Genomic DNA, 22,785 nt, shown 5'->3' on the forward strand with positions numbered 1-22,785 from the left:
AGAGAGAGAGAAATGCTAAGGAGACTCTCTTAAAGATATGCAAACCATCTATATATATATATCCATAAACTATCCACCGTGTTATTTGCACAATTCTTGTGCTAATATTATAAAATATTATGTAAAAATATAAAGTATTGCACAATTCTCATCTCAATTCAATAAAATATTATTATGTAAAGAAAAACACATACATAACAATGCATTATTGGACAAAAAACGTCACGTGACAATAAATATGTTTCATGTAAGTCATTCTCCCCCAATGAGACTTTGGTTTACCTTCATGAGGGGAAAAGAGATGCAAACCAGCTACATCCCACTATATTATGTGTTTTCTGTGTCTACATATATAAGAAGTCTCATGACCGTGAAATCTTTAGTCAATGATTGAATTACCAAAAGATAACGACTTAAAGTTCCTCTATATAAATATGTCAGAATATACCTTCTTTTCCTTCCTCTCCTTTGCTCCCTCTCCTCTTTTCCAACTCATAATCTTGAATTATATATCAGAGTGTTGAACATACCTTCTTCGGATCTAGTTTTTGGTGTGGGTGTTATTTTAAATTTGGGGTGCTGGCTTCCCTTGGGGATGAGCGGTGGCGACGACAGTTTGGGTTTTACTGCTTGAGTCTAGAGTTCTTTTATTGTTTGTTTTGTTGCCTACGACCTAAGTTTGTATAGGGGACTTTGTCTAAAAAGGTAAAGGGGAGAAAAAGGAAGGCGAGAATGATTGTGTGAGGCCATGATCAAGTGAGACTAAAAGCACGGCGAGCAATTATTGGGCAGCGATGATTTGGCTTTTCTATTGGGGTTTATTGTCCTGACCAATCGTGTGGTTGTGGCTTTTGCTCGCGGATTTGGGATGCTTTTACTGTGAGGGATTAAACAACAATTGTTTTCAAAATTTGAAGTGTATTTAGCGAAAATTGGGTGGATTTTTGGATTTTTAAGACCATCTTCAAATGAGATGTCAAATTCTAAGTAGACTGTTATGTAATCAAATTTGAAGATAGTAGCATGATCCAACCAATATGTCAATCGTATGTGGATTGACATATGAGTTTTCATATGTCCAATTTGACATATGAGAAAATGTGATGTCAAATAATTTTTGGTAAATTACAAAAAAACTACCTCAACTATGAGTCGCATAACAATCTCATACCTCGTGTTTTAAACATTGCAATGTCATACCTTATCTATAAATTTGTTGCAATGTCATACATCCGTCAACTTTTCTATTAAATGCTGACATGGCATGAGCGAGACCCAATCTTTTTCTAATTTGAAATAAAAAAATAAATAATTAATAATAAATTATTTGTTATTTGTTTAACAATTAATATTAATTATTAAAAAATAAATTTGTGGGCCTTCTCATCCCAATCTCTCTCTTTCCCCCCTCAAACTCTCCATTCTCCTCCAGCGCTTACCATATTTTCTACTCTGTGTTCACATAGAAGTCGAGCCCAGAGAACGGCCACCAACATACCATCACCACAAACGTGTCACTCTCTCTTCTTTTCTCTCTCAACGCTCAACTCCACATTTTCTTTAACCTCTTATTTTCTTTGTATAACAACATAGATGGACTCCACCACCACTGATGAGTTCATATTATACTATATATTTTTACATATTCTTAGTTATAGTTTATTAGTTATTTTGGTAGAATTTTGATATTTTGTTATATATTTTCAATGTAGGATATTCGACTTCCTCTGGAGCAAAGAGTGATCAAACGGATGAATTTTGGAGTGATTCTAATTTGAGGATGTTCGTGAGTCTTTCAAGATAATTATGTTATAATTCCAGATTTTTCTACCAAGTCGTTTTACTGTGGTGATCAAATAAAGACCCAGCGCGCAGCTTTCCCAGATTTACGTTTCTGGATGTTTTGGGTATTTTGAAGGTCAAGATGACATATTTTGAGGAACATTCCTTTGAGGATTTGTTAAGGACGTCTCAAGCTTTAAAAAGAGACATTTTGGGACCAAATTGGAGTTGATTTGGTTGGTCAAAAGTCTGATTTTCTGAGAAGTTCAAATTTCAGTTCAAATAGGAAACCTATTTAGCCATTAGAGAAATAGGGAGGCATTAATTTGGAGAACTTAACTAGGCTTTCACGATTTGTATTTCAAGGTGTTTTCTATCCTTTTTCTATTTCAATAAAATTCCTTTTGTTTTATAGTTGTTCGTAACTAATTTCTGTTTGCTAGGGCGAAGTCATGAGCCTTAACATGAATATGTAGTTTTATTAATTTGCTTATGAATGGATGCTTGCTTGCTTTGAATTATTAATTACCGTGATTAAACTATCTAATTGTCTTAGTGATTCGCGACCATTAGGGTTTTTAGACAAGTAATTTGATGCAATTTTTCTGTTAGAACATCACCCTGAAATTGAGAAGGGCTTCTAGTGATTGGTAATTATAAGTTCACGTAAGGCGAACATCACGCTCTTAAGGGTTGCATGGTTTTTCAAAGGGTTTTCATAAAGTTTAATGAGTCTTGCACATTTATATTTGATCTTAACATCACATACGAGTTGCATGTTAAATATACATTTTCGCTTGAACATCACGACGAAAATATGTATTAGAAAAACCTAACCTTCAAAACATATATATAGAAATTCGTAAGTAATTGGTAAAATTCTATAGGATTGTTAGGGTTCCCATCAGCACGTGTGGTCCGTGTGAAAAGGCTCAGCAACTTATGTTGTTCCAGCAGGTCACGGGTTCCATACTAGCGCGCTGCACTTTAGTGCTTTCTCTTTCATTGTTTTTCCAGGGCCTCTGTTTCTTGCACCAGTCGCCACTTCGAATCCTCCCCAGGTGCATTCTTTTCCTTCTTTTTGTTTTATTTTCTGTTTTGTTTTATTTCTTTCCTTTTTGTTTTATTTTACTTTTTTGTTTTTAATTGTCTTTTATTGTCCATTTCTATCATAATATTAGCTATTGTTTATTTTTATCGGCCTAATTTGTTTTGGTTTATTTTTATTTTATTTCCCACACCTTGAGAACTAAGTGTGATTTAAGTTTGGGGGTGGGAAATAAGAATTTTTAGATTTTTAATTTTTAAGTCCGTAAAAATTTTCATTCTTTTTAAGTTAATATCCATAGTTTATTTTAAATGTTAGAACAAATAGACATGGTGAAGATTAATCTCACAGTAGAGTCTTTTCTATTTATCGTTTCTTAGACACTAATTCATGAGTTATACTTTGAAAATTTGCAAGTGAACCAACATGGTTTGTGGGGAGTGAGATTGAACACTTACTTTTAGTCTAAGTGTATTTTAATTTTTGTTCTTAGTAAAGTAAAGTTTACTATGCGTTATAAAGTAATAATTGTTCCACCCGAGTCTTTGCTTAGTAACTGGGCCAGTCCTGCCTGATCAACAGTGATTCTCGCGTCAAACGGTAGAGTCTTGATATGGGGCAAGGTGGTTAGTTAGTTTCGTAGCCTTTCCAACTCGAGTTAGTAAGTCCTAAGGGGTATTCTACACCTAGTGCCCTAAAGCCTTTGTGGTTTGGGAGTCATTGACCTAAAACTCGTTACATGGGTTGGATCGAAAGCTTAAGGGAATTGGCATTGCATGACCATTATTGTTACTAGAAGAAAAAAAAAAGAAAAAAAAAAGAGGAGAAAAAAAAAAGCAATAAAATAAAATAAAAAATATATCAAGTTATTATGTGTGAAGTGTTAAAGAGGACGAAAGGTAGGGGTTTTAGTCGAGTCTTCTTAACTATGTTGGTTCCCCTTTACACCAAAGAAAGTTCATGAATTATTTTCTAATTGATTCTAAATGGCTTAGATTCTGTGGTGGGATTAGTTGGAACTTTTGAAAAGATATTCTAATTTTTAACGTTTTCTATGGATGCTAACTTGAAGGTAAAAATTGTCTTAATTAATGTTTGTTTAAGTTTCTAGTTTGTTAGTTTTTATATTTGTTTTTAAGTTTTGTTTTGCTTGAGGACAAGCAAAAAGCTAAGTTTGGGGGTATTATTACTTTATTCATAACGGTAACTAACTTTAACCTCTCATTTTCTCTGTACAACAACATAAATGGACTCCACCACCACCTCATGGTTTTTCGATGAAAATCCGTCAATTCCTCGTCAGATTGGATGAGACTAGGACCACGAATCACTTCCCCTTCATCCTAATGTTTGGATTCGAGCATGGGAGGCTCGAATCTACCTCGATTTCGCAAGAAACCACAAGCCCAATTTTGGGCTGACAAGCTCAGGTTTTTCTCAGGTCATTATCATGCCAAGTCAGTATTTAACAGAAAAATTAACAAAAAATGTGACGGAGGTATGACATTGCAACAAATTCATAGATAAGGTATGCCATTGCAATGTTTAAAATATAAGGTATGAGATTGCTATGCGACTCATAGCTGAAGTAGTATTTTGTAATTTACCCAATAATTTTCAATTATTTTATTGTGTGAGTCCCATCAATGCATAAATTATATATCTTGAAATTTATTTTAATTGATTTATCTTTAAAATTGGTCTTACAGATACCATTTATAACAAAAAAAACATATCGGTTGGAAAAAGAAAAAAGTCTGATATTGTCATGTAAGCCATTAAATTAATATTTGACATTTATCTTTTGACATCTCCTTTGGAGATGCTCTAAGCTTTGGGTTCATAGAGAAAAACTTCTTTTTTACAAAAATGATAAGCACACTCTTTTTTAGCTTTTTACTCATCTTATTTAATCATAGTAGCTATTTTTACTTGATTTATTCAATCTAATGGTTAAAAATAAATAAAACCAATGAGAAAACAAGTTCATTTTTTTTTTAATACTCCAATGCAAAATTTTAAGGACAAGAGTATAACGGAATCATGAAAAAAAATAAAATTGAGATAATTATATTATAAACACCGAACTTCTTTGTAAGTTTCTACATTGAAATTGAACAAAAATAACCATAGTTTAAAATTGTAGCTATGAAAATTGTCTTTCAAGATAAATTCCTCATCTATTCCATATATCATGCAAAATGATGAACTAACTAAGGAAGGCTAGTTGGTATAAGGCTTTGCTTTCATAATAGTACTATTGTAAAACCTTTTTTTTTTTTTTTTGGTCAGTTAAAGAAATATAATAAAGCTAGCTGAGAGCAAAAACACATAAATCAAAGAATGCAGAGTATCAAATAGAAGCTACAAAGTGAAGAAACTTCAAGATAAGCCCGTTCCTCAAGTGGCTTCGTCATTGTATGTGAGTTGAGAGACCAAAGGGGTATGGGAAAATTATCTGCATAGTCACAATGGCTAAAATAGTCAACAAAAATAAAAAAAGTTTTGTTCCATCAAATGAGTCGGCTATATAAATCACCAATTTATAATTATATTTTCAAAATTTGATAGATGTTATTTATACTTTGAATATGTCGTCCATATTTTAAGTTGTATCAATTCAACAATTGGTGTCGCTTTCTGTTCATTTTAGTTCATTCTAGTTAAATTATTAAAGCATTACCGTAGGTGATAGACTAATTGAATAGGGATTCAACACGAAAAAGTATCACAAGATCAAAAGTCAAGGGACATGACAACTTTGTCATTTAGTACTACAATTTAGTGATACTACTCTTTACTCTTTAGTTGGATGTAAGAGCTCTTCGATTCGATTATCGTCAAAGAAAAATTCAAACCAAATTATTATAAGGGTTAACCAACTTATCCACCTCTTAATATATATATATAGAGAGAGAGAGAGAGAGAGAGAGAGAGAGAGAGAGAGAGAGAGAGAGAGAGAGAAATGCTAAGGAGATTTTCTTAAAATAAGACTATCCATAAACTCTCTATCATCTTATATTATTTACACAATTCTCGTGCCAATATTATAAAATATTATACAAAAAATATAAAATAGCGAAAAATCTTACTTTTGAAAGAGTATTCTTTACGTTTCTCATATAAAATAGGCATATATCAACCTTACGCTAACCCTCAACCAAGGGCAGATGTACAGTTGGCCTTTGATTGGGATGTAGCCCAATATTGTGTTCATACATCTGATTGTCACGGAAAGTAAATAAGTTAATAAAGACTTATAAGAAATTATACTACGAAACCTAATTTTAAAAAGGAATAACTTTTTCTTAATTGAAAATTATTCCAACCATGTCTAAACAAAGCAACCCACTCATTGTCTCATCCTATCGTTCTAATCTTCAAAATAGGATCCTCTCCTAAGCATAGGATGGGGATCCTCCTGACCACGAAATCCGAACCGTTCAATTTTAATTCAACAGTTGCAATTATTATAACTTTTTAGGGGATCCCCTGTTTAAAACCGTTAGATTAAAATTGAACGGCCTGGATTTCGTGGTCAGAAGGATCCTCATTCTGAGCTTAGGAGAGGATCCTCTTCCCTAATCTTCAGCCACCATAACAGTACAATTCAACAAAATCATTTTTAGAAAAATGCTCCAATCTGTCACTACTATAATTCAGAGTGAACGAAAAATTTACTAGCTAAACCAATAAAATTAAAAAGAAAATTGTTAGAAATCCTGATCCTAATACGTAAATAACTTGCTCTAATAGTTGTGTTAGAATTCAACATAAAATCAATTGACGGCAAACAAAGATGATTTAAACTATTTATCCTTGATGGAACCAACCGTGGTGTTGGTTAAAAACAGAGCTGCATTCTATTTTTCTGCAGCTACAGTCTAATGCTAAAAGGCTACTCGTACTACATATAATATTATGTAGAGCTTCAAATCAATTGGATTTTGCATACCAATGCCATCTACATAGACTTGTCTGTCGTGTATTGTCTAACATTTTTCTTGCTTCAAAATGTTTCTCTTTCTAGAGTAGGAGACCTAAGCTTGTCGCTATGTTTTGCCCTATAATGAAAATAACTTATATAAAACAAATTCACCATTACGTAGTGTTTTAATTTAATAAAATATTATTATATAAAGAAAAACATACACATAATAATGCATTATTAAACAAAAAATGCTACGTGACAATAAATCTGTTTCATGTAAGTCATTATCCCCCCAATAGGACTTTGGTTTACCTTCATGAGGGGAAAAGAGATGCAAACCAGCTACATCCCACTATCCTATGTGGTTTCTTTGTCTCCGTATATAAAAAGTTCCGTGACCGTGAAATCTTTAGTCAATAATTGAATTATCAAAAGATAATGGCTTAAAGTTCTACTATATAAAATATGTCGGAATATACCTTCTTTTCCTTCCTCTCCTTTGCTCCCTCTCCTCTTTTCCAACTCATAATCATGAATTAGATATCAGAGTGTTGAACATACCTTCTTCGAATCTTTTTTGGTGTGGGTGTTATTTTAAATTTGGGGTGCTGTCTTCCCTTGAGGATGAGTGGTGGCGGTGGTCGTTTGGGTTCTACTGCTTGAGTTTAGAGTTTCTTTTATTGTTTGTTTTTGTTGCCTACGGCCTAAGTTTGTGTGGGCTACATTGTATCTTATGTTGTAGCTCTTCTTCGATTAGGGTTTTATGTTTTGTTTTAACTTAGTTCATCTATCACAAATTGTAATTTTTCCAGATCTTTAGTGAAGTTTACTTTCTGACAAGACAGAGGAGGGAAATATATGCATTGAAGGTGAAGGACAAGTATACCTAGGATTCTGTGTTATGTGTGATTTCTGATGAGGAAATTAAAATCTAGACAACGATCCAACCAAACATAGAGGTGGATTGTCTGCCTTCCCATTTTTATACTCTCCTCATGCCCTTCTATGATGTGTGGTCATGATTAAGCCACGTCAATATTTTATATTAATTTTTTTATAGAAATAATAAAACAAAAAGTAATAAGAATATAAAATGTTGACGTAATTTAACGATGACCACACAAACATGAGAGCTTGGAGAGAGTATGAAAATAGGAGGGCAGACAATCTACCTCCACCAAACATTTCTACACCAACTCAAAGTCTAAAAACATCCATATAAATCAAAATTCAAAGGACTTAACAGTAGCAGGTGAAACAAACCTATCACTCCCTGAATTACAAGTTAGTAACTTCTCTACCCACCATTCCGTATTTACATTTTGTTGAAGGGGTCTCATTTCTACCAAAAACTATTCAATAGAACCAAATCGAACACCGAATAAGCTCAACTCGATTAGTTCAAACTATTAAATTATGTACGTGCAAACTTTATATATATATGATCGGTTGAGTATTCGATTCTTCGTAACTTACAAACTAAACAACCAAAATCTGCTAATTTAACATCTGATATACGATCTTTTCAATTATATATTGAACATCAATTTCCAAAGATGTTAAGGTTTTAATTTATTGGTCATTTTATCATATTATTATTATGATTATTAAAAGGAACTGTTATTAGCATTTCAAAAATCTTATTCAACACTTCTCACAAGTGTATTTTTCTATCTAATTATAGAAAGTTTAAAATCCGAAATGAGATTTTTGAAATACCAATAACAATTTTTTTTATTAAAACTCAAGAGAACTTTATTTAGTTACCATATTACTCTTACTAACATGAAGAGTTATAAAACAACTTCAATCTTACCATTTATTTGTATCATTTCTCTAATATAGATGAGATCCACATATATTTATAAACCCTATATTTATCAGAGAAATAATACAAATAGATGATAAGTATCTGTGTCTTCATAGCTTACCTAATGCAGAGTGTTTGAGAAAAGACATTGAAAAGTACCAGCACCTCGACACCAATCCAATGAGTAGGATTTTCTTCTCTCTTTTTTCCCTCATGTTTCATTCCTTCCTATTTGAACGGTCACAGTTAAATCATGTCATCATCTTATATTAATTTTTACAAAAACAGAAGACAAAATAAAGAATATAAAAGAATAAGATGAAAAGAATGGAAAGAGAAAAGAAGAGAATCTTAATTATAATCTCACCCCACAAAAATCAAACATTTAGAATTACACGTTCGTAACCTCTCTATGCCCAACCCTCTCTATTCTTCTTTTATTTTTGGGTCTTATTTCTCAATTTTTTTTCTAGCAAAAAGAAGTCCATATTCCAACACAAAAAGTTAATCAACATTCCATGATTTTTATCCATGACAGGTCACATTCTTTGGCGGTTGGCACTATTCTTTAGAAAGCTGCAGACTTTGGACATTTCTCTCTCTCTAAGTTGCCAAAGCTTCTCCACACACTTGCTAAAATTCCAAATCTGTCTGCCACAAACATGAAGATAACAAAACTCAAAGATTCCTCAATATTTCTCTGGTTTTCTTTCTTCTGTTTGCTGCTGTCTCCTTCCACTTCCTTTGCCAGAACCACGCTTCCTGCTAGGTTTCCATCTTCTCTCGTTTCCCCTGAAAAGCTCTCATCACTTTCTTCTTCTGGAAAAAACCAAATTTACAGAACCAGATACTTCACCCAAATACTTGACCATTTCAATTTCTACCCCAAAAGCTACCAAACCTTCCAACAAAGGTATTTGATCAACGACACGCATTGGGGAGGAGCCAAGAGCAATGCTCCGATCTTTGTTTACACAGGAAATGAAGGAAATATAGACTGGTTTGCACAAAACACTGGCTTTTTGTATGAGACAGCTCCCCACTTCAAAGCCCTCATCGTTTTCATTGAGGTAGGATTTTGTTTCCAAATTTAGATTTTAAAGAGATAATCCTCTTTTAAATTCAGTTGGTTAAGATCGTTTGTCTCCTTGTATCTGAAGTCCAAAATTTGATATATTTATCCTATGTATTGGAAAATAAAAGAAGATATAAGACTCATTTTCTAGATATCTAATATATTTTGTTGTCAGACTATAAAGACAGTTACTTTAATCAATATTTTTGAATAAGAATTTAATCACATAGCAAGTCATATCGTCTGACAAGATAACATATTTTAGTTTTTGGATATAATTTGAGATGACCACATTGCATTGCAGCATAGATTCTATGGGAAGTCTATACCCTATGGGGGAAACAAGGAGGTAGCTTATGGTAATGCAACCACACTTGGATATTTGAGTTCAACACAGGCACTGGCAGATTATGCTTCCTTAATCATTGATTTGAAGAAAAATTTATCAGCAACTGACTCTCCTGTGGTGGTCTTCGGAGGTTCCTATGGAGGAAGTATGTCAATAATTAAATAATCCTTTTTTCCTAATATGTATGATTTGCAGTTGATTAAACAGCTGGCATGGGATTAGGGAGTTAATAGTGGGATTTGGATCCTCTCCTGAGCTAATAGAGAGGATCCTCCTGACCCATCATCATGGGTCGTTGGATTTTTATCCAACGGTTATAATTATTATAACTTTAAAAAAATCATTTTGTTTGTAGCCGTTGGATATTTATTCAACATGCCCACGATGATGGATCAGGAGGATCCTCTCCATTAGATCAGGAGAGGATCCAAATCCTTAATAGTGAGCGTCAAATTTAATCAAAGTTGTTAATTAAAAATGCAGTGCTGGCAGCATGGTTTAGGTTGAAGTATCCGCACGTTACAATTGGAGCCTTGGCATCATCGGCTCCCATCCTCAATTTTGAGAATATTACATCTCCGTACAGCTTCAGCAACATCGTCACTCAAGACTTTAGGGTCCTCTCTCTCTCTCTCTCTCAACATAAACATATACATGGGTAAATTCAGAAAAGTAGTCGAGTTTAGAGACATGTTAAAACTTTTAGTCCATTTTTTCAAGAGAGTTTTAACGAAAAACTTATAGTACTGTTCATTTTAACGAAAAACCACATTTTTACACTAAAAAGTCAAACCTGATACTATTTATTTTACCCTTTATTTTGTCCTTATCATTAAAACTCAAAGTTTTCAAACATTTTTTATTAATTTTTTTTTTCAACGTTTAATATGTTACTTTGAGGGGTTTGAGCATTGTTCAAGGGATCTCAAGGGAGTTTGAGCATTGCTTGAGAGGTCCGGAGAGGGCTCGAAAGGCTATATTTCTTAATTATCCTAAATTGATACTCTAAAAGTTTAGTTTTCGAAATCTGTCATGTGTTAGTTCGTAAGTCAGAATTATTAACGTGGTCTAGTAAGAGAATATTTTTTAATTTAGGAGATTTCGTACTAATCAAGCATTCAAGCTACAATGTGTGTTCCAACAAAAATGGAAAACAAAAAGATACAATTAATGTATGTGTTTAGAGAAACGGATCAGGATTTTCTCCCTTTCTCATTCCATCCCCTCCTCTCACATTCTCTATTTTGTATTTCCCTTTCTATAAAAAAATTAATATAAGATGTTGACGTGGTTTAGCCGTGACCGTTCAAATAGGAAGGGAGGAAAGGAAGGGGGAAAAAAGAGATGAGATAATCCTACTATAAGAGAAAGAGATGTTAATTAGCATATTCCAGATTTGTAATTACAGCCTGCAAAGCTCATGCATCATAATTTACTTTAAGAAACTTTCCTGAATAATTATTTTATTGTTCGAATTGCGTATTAATAATTTTAGAGTGAGAGTGAAAATTGCTACAAAGTGATCAAGGGCTCATGGGAACAGATCGAAAGCACAGCAGATGAACCTGGAGGGCTCGAACTGCTCCGAAATTCATTTAAAATATGCAAGTATGACCCATAATATTAAATTAACAAAGGTATAAATAAATATTTATGAAAAAAAACCCTACATATTCATTAAAATTTTCTTTTCTTTTATATTTCAGGAATTATATTAGTGCAGATGATCTTGAAGGTTGGCTTCAGTACCGCCTTCACTTACACAGCAATGACTGATTATCCTACTCCCTCCAATTTCCTAAGTCCCATGCCAGCATTTCCAGTCAAACAGGTAAAACAAATACTCACAAAATATATTTCTTTTTGTATTGTGAAATGACTTTTCACGCAAACATTTTTCTCTATCTGCATATTCTGATTTATTTATGTCCTGTTATTTGCATTGATTTTTAATTTAAAAGTGCTACTAAGTCCATCTTATTGTCGTATCGTTTCCCCACCTAACCAATATTTCCACTCCTAGCTATATGTAAAAAGAGAACAAATAAACCAGGTACAATTAACCTTTTGCTCTACGAAGATAAACTTTAGTAAGCTTTTTATGTTTTATTGAACTCTAATCTCTTTGTCTTTTTCGTCAATTTTGTCGACCAAATCAGAAAACCCATCTGAAGAGTGCATAAGTTGGTATTCCGTCTAATGCCGACAAACCAAAGAGTTTTAATTTGTTCTACTTTTCTCACTATTTGCATCTTGTCAGCAATAATTTCTTAAATTCAAAAATTGCATAATATCTTGCTCAATCGAAGTTCAGTTCACTATTCGATGTGATATGAGTTGCAAGCACCAAAAAAAGAAGCAACTAAAATATTGGATCTTTCGCTTGGTTTTGAGTTGGACTGTGAGAACAGTGATGTGCCAAAAAGATACAGGAAGAGGTGTGGCCACCTACATCACTTCTGTTCCCAAACAAAAAAACTTTTTTAATCTTTTGCTTATATGTCATTCGATGTAATTTTGTACAAGAATAAACTTGCCATTAAATTTTTTATTTAAAAATGAGTAGAATAATAAGACAATATGGAAGTACAGTAGCACTTTAAAATCTAAATGTTAGAAATTAAATTCGCATAAAAATGAGTGTTCGGAAATGACTTTTGCATTGAAGAAGGGTATATTTGTAGTTTTGATTTAACCTAGTGGTGCAGATGTGTGCGGCGATAGATGATCCAACGACTGGAAACGATACATTTAAGAAGTTGTACGGTGCAGCTTCTGTATACTACAATTATAGTGGGAAGGCCACGTGTTTCGATCTTGATGATGACTCTGATCCTCACGACCTTGGAGGATGGTCTTGGCAGGTAGGGGAACATTCCTCCTTTTTCTCTAAATTCCAAAATAAAAATTAGAGCTTAATTACAAAGAAAAAGAATACAAGTGAATGAATAATTCAAATGCCATGTATATCTTTTCCTAAATTGGGTGGCTTAAAATATCTTTTTGTAAAATAAAATAAAATGAAATGAAATTACGTATATCATCGTAAATTAATCATAAAATAATAAACAAAACAAAAAAAACAAAATCATGTATATGATCTTAAACTAATCATACATCTTATAAAAAAAACAAAAAAAAAACTAATCATACTAATTAATGTAAATGTTATTCAGAACAGTAAAACTATTTATGAAATATAAAATCTATATTTACCACACAACCACACTATGATTGTGAATTCAAATTCTCACTAGATCTCGCAATCATGGGACGACGGATCAAGTAATCTAAATTATTCAAGAGACGGAGCGAGGAATTCAGATTCTTAGTTTGTGAGAGGTGGGTAAGTAGAATGAACAAATAAGAGTTGTAAAATTTAAAATGAGTGATACAAAATTTCTTAAACCATCGACTTCAAGCTGTGAGATCGTATCCGGATTTCAATTCAATGAATGCGAGTGATTGATAGTCTAAAAGAATCATTTATGAACCCAATAAAAAAAGGGAAAACACTTTCGTGAGTTGGAATCAAAAGATCTTCACCCATTATGAGAGAACATGGTGGGGAGTATCCAAGGAAAACATGGTCTCATAATCAAAAATTGAACCATGATATCATTATTGATATAACTAATCATTATCCCTTTGGAGCCTAAGGAGTGAAAACCTTGTTTTACTTTTAACCTTTTTGGTTAATTTCACGAGTTTCCAACTAAAAAAATACAGTTTGAGTTTAACCCAAAGTTTACTCTTATCAACACCATCATGATCGTCGTTGTCAGCATTATAATGTGCAGAAATTTGATAAGATGACCACATTCATGTCACGCGTTGTTGAGAAATTTTTTGTATACACTTCAGAGATGTATCAAAGTGTTTTTATAGCACTTCTGATGTGACGTGTGCTAAAGTTGTTTATACAGATAGTCTTACGAAAACCCTAGATGCAAAAGCAAATCAAACAAGAAATTACAATTTTCTGAAAACATCCTTAAAACTTAAATTGTTTTTTAATCCTTCAAATATCGTCAAAATGCTAAAATCCACCTTATATCGCTGCAAAGCGACGAGTTCAATTCGTCTCGTCATTTTCTTCCTACAAAAATATCATAAGCCTGAATCGAACATCGAGAACCTAAAAATCACTATTCAATGTAGGCAGATAGCCTAAATTTGCCTTTCGAATCAACTCTTCCAGCCCCTCGTCATTTAAGAACATGTGTATATATCTACAGTGACACCCAAGTCTTTCTCGTGTTACTGAGTTTAGCTAAAACAAATTTGGTGCAGGCTTGCACAGAAATGATAATGCCAATGGGCGGAAACACCGAGGAGAGCATATTCCCAGCTTCCGAATGGAAGTACAAATACAGAGCCGCTTCATGCATGAGGAATTTTGGCATTGAACCGAGGCCCCTTTGGATCACCACTGAGTTCGGCGGCCATGTGAGTATCCATATTTTCTATCATTTCCAAATAATTTTCTATAGTTTCTTCTTCTTTTTATTTAATTTTATTTTTGTGTTTTAATTTGTGGCAGGATATTAAGAGGGTTTTAAAAAGATATGGAAGCAATATTATCTTCTTTAATGGCTTAAGAGACCCTTGGAGTGGTGGAGGGTAATTAAATATCTTTTTGTTTCTCTATTTTCACTACGTTAAAGAGAAATTTAAGTAGAATCACTCTATTAAGATCATTCTCACGCAATTTTAAAATGCGTCGTACATACGAATGACGTGATCAGAGTATCTGTTAAAGTTTTAATGGATGGTTTTACATGTTTATTTATTTATTTATTTTTTTATTTTTTTTTCTTCAGGGTGCTGAAGAATATATCCAAGAGCATAGTAGCCATTGTTGCAAAAGAAGGTTGATATCTACAAATAGAAATATGAAATTATAAAAAAATTAAGGAGAATTAATGTATAGTGTTAACTTGTATATTTGTGGTATTGGTTGTTGGCAGGTGCTCACCATGTAGATTTGAGGTTCAAAAACAGTGAAGATCCAGAATGGCTTAAAGAAGTGAGGAAACAAGAGATCAACATCATTGGAAATTGGATCTCCCAATATTACCACGACCTTGCCCAACTATATTAATCATATCATACACATTCACACTCAATCAAACCTCATGATTTGCCTTCAAAAGGCGGAATAAATCTAAAAGGCCTTCTCATTTTCTTTAAACAATGACCTTTACTTTTTTATACCAGCGATATTGACGAGGGGCAATTTGAACACGGGATCTTCGGTGTAAGGGTAGACACTATTAACTACTTAATTTACAAGCTCATTGCGAATAATGAATATCGAAGAAGAGAAATTCTAACATAGAATCTTGGCTGCAAGAGTAAAGCACTTTTAACTACTTGACCTACATGCTCATTACAAATATTGAATATTTTGTCTGTAATTTGGGTATGTTGATACTAAATAGGGGCGTAACTTGAGTTAGATCCGAACCCAAGGAAAGTGAATATCCACTATTCCAAACAAATGAACCAAACCGTGCGAACAAACTTCACATTACAAAAACGAACTAAAGCCTAAAAGCAGGCCCAAAATAACATTCAAATTCAAGAATTACGAGAATTCGCAAGTGGTGAATCGTTCTAATGAGTATGGTCTTCCTTCAACTCACTGTTTGTTCAAACCCTCTCATTCTCCTAGTTTATTTTGGGGAGAAGAAGAATTGTGGAAACCCAAGAGACGGGATAACATGTTGGAGACTTGGACCTACTTTATAGGACAGGTCCAATAGGTAAGATAATGGCTTATCTTGCCCGAGCCTGTAGTCAATAGAGCCGGTGCCACAGACCACAAACTCATTCCAATAATGGAAGGTCCAAATCCTAAAACTTTGGGCTCAGCTTACACAAACTCATATCTAATAGCTTTGTATTTGAAATTAAATTTTTGGAGTTATACACTGGATTTTATTTTCAAATAATAGACTTACAAAGTTTACATTTAAATACATTTTTTTAAACAAACGATATTATCTACACTAAAAGGAGAAGGAGGTAGGCTAAGCCTTACAATGAGCTAGCAATAATGCGGTTCAAATTCGCTTTTGGCGAGAATCGAACCTAAGACTTCTCACTTACAAGGGAAGAGGAATACCACTAGACCGTAGTACTAAGTGGCCACACTTAAACACACTTACAAGCCAAAAAAATAAAAAAAATTTATATTTCTAAACAGTAATCACTATTTCCTAAGCCAAACGGATGGAGTTACACAAAAATATCACCCTTTAGAACACAATTTACATGCTCTTGCCCTTACTCTCCTAAAATCGGTGAACTTAGAGAGGGGCCAATGGCATGCATGTCCGATATAAAAAACGTGTACATACTAATTGTGGATAATGTGTTGAGATATAGATAGACACGCCTTTAAAAGTTAGGCAGGGATCAAAGGAAAAGGTCATTTGAGTGTTCAAACTTCAAACTTCTGAAGATCGTCTATCTATCTTGAAAGTGAAATCTTTCTCCCATGATGTGAAAGTCATTGATATATAAGTCATAACCATCCACGACCTTACATCATTATATGCTAAGTATTATTAACTTAAAAAAATGATTGCATATATGTGTTATATGGGTTGTTCTATGCCGGCACAACACATCAACAATCACAATCAACTTATATGCGTAATTGGTCTCATCTTTACAATCATAAGTTTTTAAATAAATGCGCTAATATTAGAAATACATCAATAAAATTAAACAAAAAATGCAAATGCTTTTTTGAAAAGCATTTGATAAGTTCACTTTTAATTTTTTATGTCAAACGTAAATCTCATTATACTTTAGTCATAGAGAGAAACTTTATGAGACTCACTTAATCGCGTGTCATTTTATTATTGATTGATGATAATTCATCACAATCACGAGTGTGACATTTTCTATTATGTTTAAGACTTTGAAGAACATGGGATCTGTTGTTTTCATTTGGCATGCGCGAAGACAAATTCGATCATTGATTTGGTGAGTGATGCCGTTGTACATCTCAATGTCGATCTCATTCCTTTATTGTGGTGGCCATTTACACAAATGTATTAAGGCCAAATAGATAGAATTGTTATGGTGATCATCAAATCTTGCCTAACCAGCTGCTATCAATATCAAGATTTAGTAATCTTTGTAAGGTTTAAAGATTCATAGTGTTTTTTGTATTCTTTCAGCTTAAAACACCTAGTAAATCATCTTTCAATAGGGATCTAATACAAAGGGCAGGAAAATAAAAAACAGTTAAACCCAACTCCTAGATTAGCAAGGTGGTGTTGAGCAAAAAATAATCCCAAAAATTCAGAAGACGACATGTGGATTTTTTTTTCTCAAGATAGACAAGACCGCCCTCATTAAGTTGGCAATGCTCTCAAATACTTTCATGCACAGTTCAGTATCCTTGAAGGCCTAAGCAGCTGATGATGACTACTCAAAGCTCCCCACTCATGGCATGGAAAAGTCAAAGACATTAAAGATAGGATTAATTACTAAATTCTATCTTTAATACTCTCAATTGAAGATCAGCTCCATATGTGTAAGGCAAAGCCCTAAAAATATGGCCGGGGACTCCTTCCTATAATTACCTCCATCTCCACCAAATTTTAGTAAGTTTTTTGTTACGCATACAATCCCTAAACACTCACTCTTTTTTAGAGAAACTAACTTAGGCATCGGATTCATGACCAAACACCTCCACCTCGTGGGCGCGTGAGGCGTTGGTCTTTGATCAAAGGTGGTGATTGTTTTGTAGATACAAATTTGTTAAGATTGAAGACGGCGAATTTTTGTTACCACATTCCGCCTACATATCAGACACCTCTAGTTATTCCTTAACTAGGAGTGTACTAATTTCTTGCTCAGCATTAGAGAGGGCATTCCTGTCTTCTTGAGTTCTTGACTTATACATGTCATTATCTTATTAACAGTAAAAACACACGTGTAATCTATATATAGATAGGTTCCAACTTTATAGCATAACAATTATCAAAACAGTTGATACCTAATTCGTGCATCGGCTACTTGTGGTTGTGTAACGCCTGCTGCTGCTGCTGCTGCTGGTGCACCATTGCAAAGATTTTGCAAATACCATATCCTCTATGAAAGGCAAGTTGACAGAGTCCCTTTCACAACCCATGTCCCATCTTCCTCAAATTCCTTGGCAAGTTCAGGGTCATGGCCCCTAGTTGTAGGGTTCTTTTCTTACAACTTCCCTCTGCAAGAACCTACGGTTGATGGTCCCGCCCCCATATCTGAAAAACCACGCCACCACCGTCCACCACCACCATCACTCCACACTACAGTTAATTTTACAGTGCTACAGTATCACATGCCACGTGTCAGAAACCCGATTGCGTCACCCATATGCTTCTGATGTTCCAATGTTCACTCCTGTTTTTCCTCTATTTGCCCGAATTCACCAAGGTAAAAGGGGGAAAGGTAAAAACATATGCAGATATGCAGAGAGAGTATGCACACCCGATTGGCCTTATGGGCCCCACTGTTAGGGCCCACTTTAGGAAAGAAAACGTTTGATCTCGTGGGCCCTGGTCCTCGCATGCCGTTTCTGATATCAACCTCCCGTTTAAGGGCAGGCCAGAACCCCAGAGTTTGGAGACGTGGCCTTATTCCACATAGTTTTTTATTTTTATTTATTTATTTTTTAACAAACGATATTATTTATAATAAAGTGAATATAAATATCACTAAGCCTCACAATGAGTTAGCAATAATATGGATCAAATTATCTTTTGGCGATAATCGAATCTCAAACCTCTTATTTACAAGTGAAAAAAAATTCTATTAGACCATACTACTAAATGGCTGTGATTGAATTGGTGACACATTAATTTTTCTCCTGCTAATGACATATGCCTTGGGAAATTGCGACTTTTTATATAGCTTATAAGACCAGCTTCTTAGCAGAGTTATCGTTAACTATAATAAAGGGAAAATTTTATTTGGACCCAATTATTTTATCTTTACATCCAACTAAAAAGTTTTATCCACTAAACTTCCAAGTTTAACTTTAAATAAATAAATAAGAAAATAACAATCGATGTTTCTATCTCTAAACCTAATGACCCAAAACCTAGCACACTACTCCACCACTCCATTATTTCTGGCGAAACAAACTACTATCCCATTGGCATTCTCCTCGGACCTGGGAACCACTTCTTGCAATGTCTCATTCAAAACAATAGTCAAGAGGCACCCAACAAACAGACCAAATGGTATCACCAATTCATAGTTTCTGGAAATGGAAAATATGATGTCTGATAAGAAGTTGAAGGTGCCCAAAGTAACATATGACCATATAATGTTTTTTTTTCTTTTTCCAAGCAATAATAGCTGTTCCAGTGCTGTATCTGCTACTTTTCTTCACGAGAGCTCTTTCACTGGAGGTACGGCTTCCCACAACTTCCCCTTTACAAAAGTGCTTTTGATTTGCAGCTTCTGCTTATTTTCTTTGTTGGGCTCTCCAAATTGTGCCGTGGATGAAATTGCTTTTACACGACTTGGATTTGGGATATATAACTGGATACAATATTAATAATTTACTCCTAAAATTTCAATAAATAATCCCAATTGAAAATTTTGAAGCCCATGGTCGGTGATGATCTTGTTTTCACTTGGGTGATGATCTTGCTTTCACTTGGGTGGGTTTTACCGGAAATAATGGAAGAGTGCAGTGGTGTCCTAGGTTTTGAGTTATTGGGTGTAGAGATAAAAACACCTATGTTTATTATCTTATTCTTATTTATTTAAGGGCAAACTTGAAAGTTTAGTAGAGAAAATGTTTTAGTTGGATTTAGAAATAAGACAACTGGATCCAAATAAATTTTTATAATAAAGTTGAGTTAAGTACTAACCTAGAAATCGTGAACTCACCATTTATATTTTCTTGAGTTTTCACTCTCTAATATAGGATCCTATACGGTAAAGTCCCTACAAAATCTGTCATCCCGTTTTTGTTATACTACACTTAATTCCTGCAAATATATATATTCATTAAAAAACAACTCATTCATTTAGTTTTGTTGGCTTTGATCTGGTTGGCTGCTTGGAAGTTGGCTAATATATAATAGGTTTTTTTAGTCAAAATGGTCCATGAGATTGTCCTCCGTTAAAAACTCTGCTAAGTGTCCTGGAGCTCTTGGTTGAAAGTTTGGGCTCAGAGCTTTGAAACTCAATCGTTTCTTAACCAAATTCGACCCATAACATATCAAAATGAAGATAGGAAAGTATAGAACAAGATTATAACTATTTGGAAGCCCCAATGGTTGCCGAAGATGGCCGGAAAAATAGCCTGAAAGGTGACTAGTCCGCGGGAAAACTGGAAAACTCGCTGGAAACTGGATAAACTTTAAACGTTCATAACTTCTTCAATACTCAACGAAATCGAGTGATTCAAAAATGAAAATCATACTTATAGACGAGATGAAGAGAATGGTACCTTTATCGATCACTAAATCATCTTGGTTTGGCCGGAAAATGGCTCGAAAATGACTATTTTGGTCTCGAGTTAGCCACTTTCGAGCCATTTTCCGGCCAAATCATGGAGAAGTGGCTATCGATAAAGATACCATTATATTTGTCTCATTGAGAAGTACGATTTTTATTTTTGAATCACTCGATTTCATTGAGTATTGAAGAAGTTACGAACGTTTAAAGTTTACCTAGTTTCTGCCAAGTTTTCCACTTTTCCTGCGGATCAGTCACTTTTCAGGCTATTTTCCGGCCATCTCTGGCAACCATTAGGGCTTCCAAATAGTTATAATCTTGTTCTACACTTTCCTATCTTCATTTTGATATATTATGGGTCAAATTTGATAAAGAAACAATTGAGTTACGAAGCTTTGAAAATTGCCTAAACTTCTGGTCAAAAGCTCTAGAACACTTAACGGAGTTTTTAACGGAATGACCAAAATAATAGATGGTGGACAATCTCAGGGACCATTTCTATTGATTTTCAATTTCATACATCAAAGTGATGTATTATACAAATATCAAAAATCATTTTAACCAAAAAGCCTATATAATATTTATAGTTGCATTTCTTTGAATATTTTTTGTAACTTTAATGTGCCAGATGATCATGCATGCTTTGTTTGATTGCTGTATTTTTAATAAGCTCACTAAAGAGGAGGAGAGAGAGAGGGAGAGAGAAAGATGATGGGTGATGAGAGAGACTGGTGTTTGGTTTCTAGGATTTTAAATGCTTCAAATTGCAGGCCAACTAGTAATTTCTCGGGCAAATTCATTTTTTGTCTGATATGTCAGACCTTTCGCCGACTTTTCGTAGCATTTCCTTTCATATTACATTACTTTTTATTTACCTTCTTTTGTGTTCTAATTATAGTTCCTTTTTCGTTTTATATGTCAAATTCCCTTTGTTTTATTATTTAGCAGCGAATATTTCCTAAACCCTAAAAATAGGTAGATTCTTATAATTTTGCAGTGGCAAACGTATGGTAGTTTTAGCTACGTTCGCATTTGAAGTGTCCTACAAATACAAAATTAAGTGTCTCGTTTATAAAGATAGTGATAAAGTAGATTTAAATTTAGTTAAGCTAATTAAATAGTGTGTTCACCACTATACAGTCACGTTGAAAGTGTTCAACAAATTTCATCGGCCACAATGATTAAATTAAAAATTTGAGGCGGACCTAAAATTTTCGGAGATATATCATATGTGTTGTATCCATTTCCTCGTTTTTCATATTCTTATCAAAGAGAAATGCTAAGGGGACTATATCACATTGGTGATCTCCATGAACTATCTGACACCTCATAGTTTAACGTCAATTCTCGTTCTAACATTATAAAACAGTATACCAAAAACATGAGGTGGCAAAAAATCTATAAAAAATTTCACTTTTTAGTGAGTCTCCTTGGCATTTCTCCTCTCCTCTCAAATTAAACCCAAATCTCCTGGAGTGAAATCATCAAGATTCAATAATATATAATTTTTAAGGTGGCATCACTAAGAAATTATTCGGTCCAAGAAATCGGCTCTATAAATTTGCAGGTGTCAACGGTTACCAGAATGTGTGGTCCATTACAAGACGTGTATTCTTCATGTAAGGACCAAGGTCCCCACTTTGAATACAAAACATGTGGGTGGATACAAAATAATGCTCATGTAATACACAAATCTTGTAAGTATTTTCTAAATTTTAAGTAATTTTAGTTTTTGACATAGTTAATATTTTACAAGTAAATTTATTTAAATAACAGATTACAGAGTTCGAATTTGTGCGGAGGAATGGTACACAATTTTAATCAACTTGATAGATAAAAACTATTATTAATTATGTAGGGGTTTCTTGGTCAAATTGTATCTTGAAGTCTCTAAAATAATTTTTGATGAAGTTAGGGGAAACAACAAACATTCGTTTTATATTTTCGATTGATTTATCGTATCAATTTTCAAGGGTGTGTTTGGGGATTCAAATTATTCTAGCATGCAGCATGTTAATATTGATAACGTTGTTAATTTTTAAAATATGTTGGTTTTGTCAGTAAGATAAATTTAAAAGTGTATATTGTTACTTTAAAAAGAACTGGGGCGAATATCTGGAACTTTGCCACCAACTTGGTAGATCCCAAATGGTTCTCGGTCCCCATGCATGTAGCTTTATATTAGGTAAAGGGTGATCATTATATGCCATGTGTTTTACTTCTCACCTCAGGTTTTACTTCTTACACACCCCTCTTAACTTCTAATCATCTTATCAAACGAATTGAAGAAGTTTAATAGAAAAAAAAA

The 22,785-nt window shown here is 33.7% G+C and overlaps 1 protein-coding gene across 1 annotated transcript; it reads left to right on the plus strand.

Moving 5' to 3' along the window:
* Nucleotides 1–9,125: 9,125 nt before the first annotated feature.
* Nucleotides 9,126–15,214, plus strand: LOC103961684 (lysosomal Pro-X carboxypeptidase). The gene is given in 11 exon segments (XM_009374261.3): nt 9,126–9,641; nt 9,951–10,140; nt 10,479–10,612; nt 11,491–11,603; nt 11,702–11,738; nt 11,740–11,826; nt 12,704–12,859; nt 14,289–14,444; nt 14,539–14,618; nt 14,819–14,868; nt 14,966–15,214. Coding segments are annotated over 11 exon segments (1,545 nt in total). The 5' UTR covers nt 9,126–9,233; the 3' UTR covers nt 15,100–15,214.
* Nucleotides 15,215–22,785: the final 7,571 nt, after the last annotated feature.

The sequence above is a fragment of a genome, unplaced genomic scaffold, assembly GCF_019419815.1.
Source record: "Pyrus x bretschneideri cultivar Hongxiangsu unplaced genomic scaffold, Pyrus_bretschneideri_v1 Contig47, whole genome shotgun sequence".
NCBI lineage: Eukaryota > Viridiplantae > Streptophyta > Magnoliopsida > Rosales > Rosaceae > Pyrus > Pyrus x bretschneideri.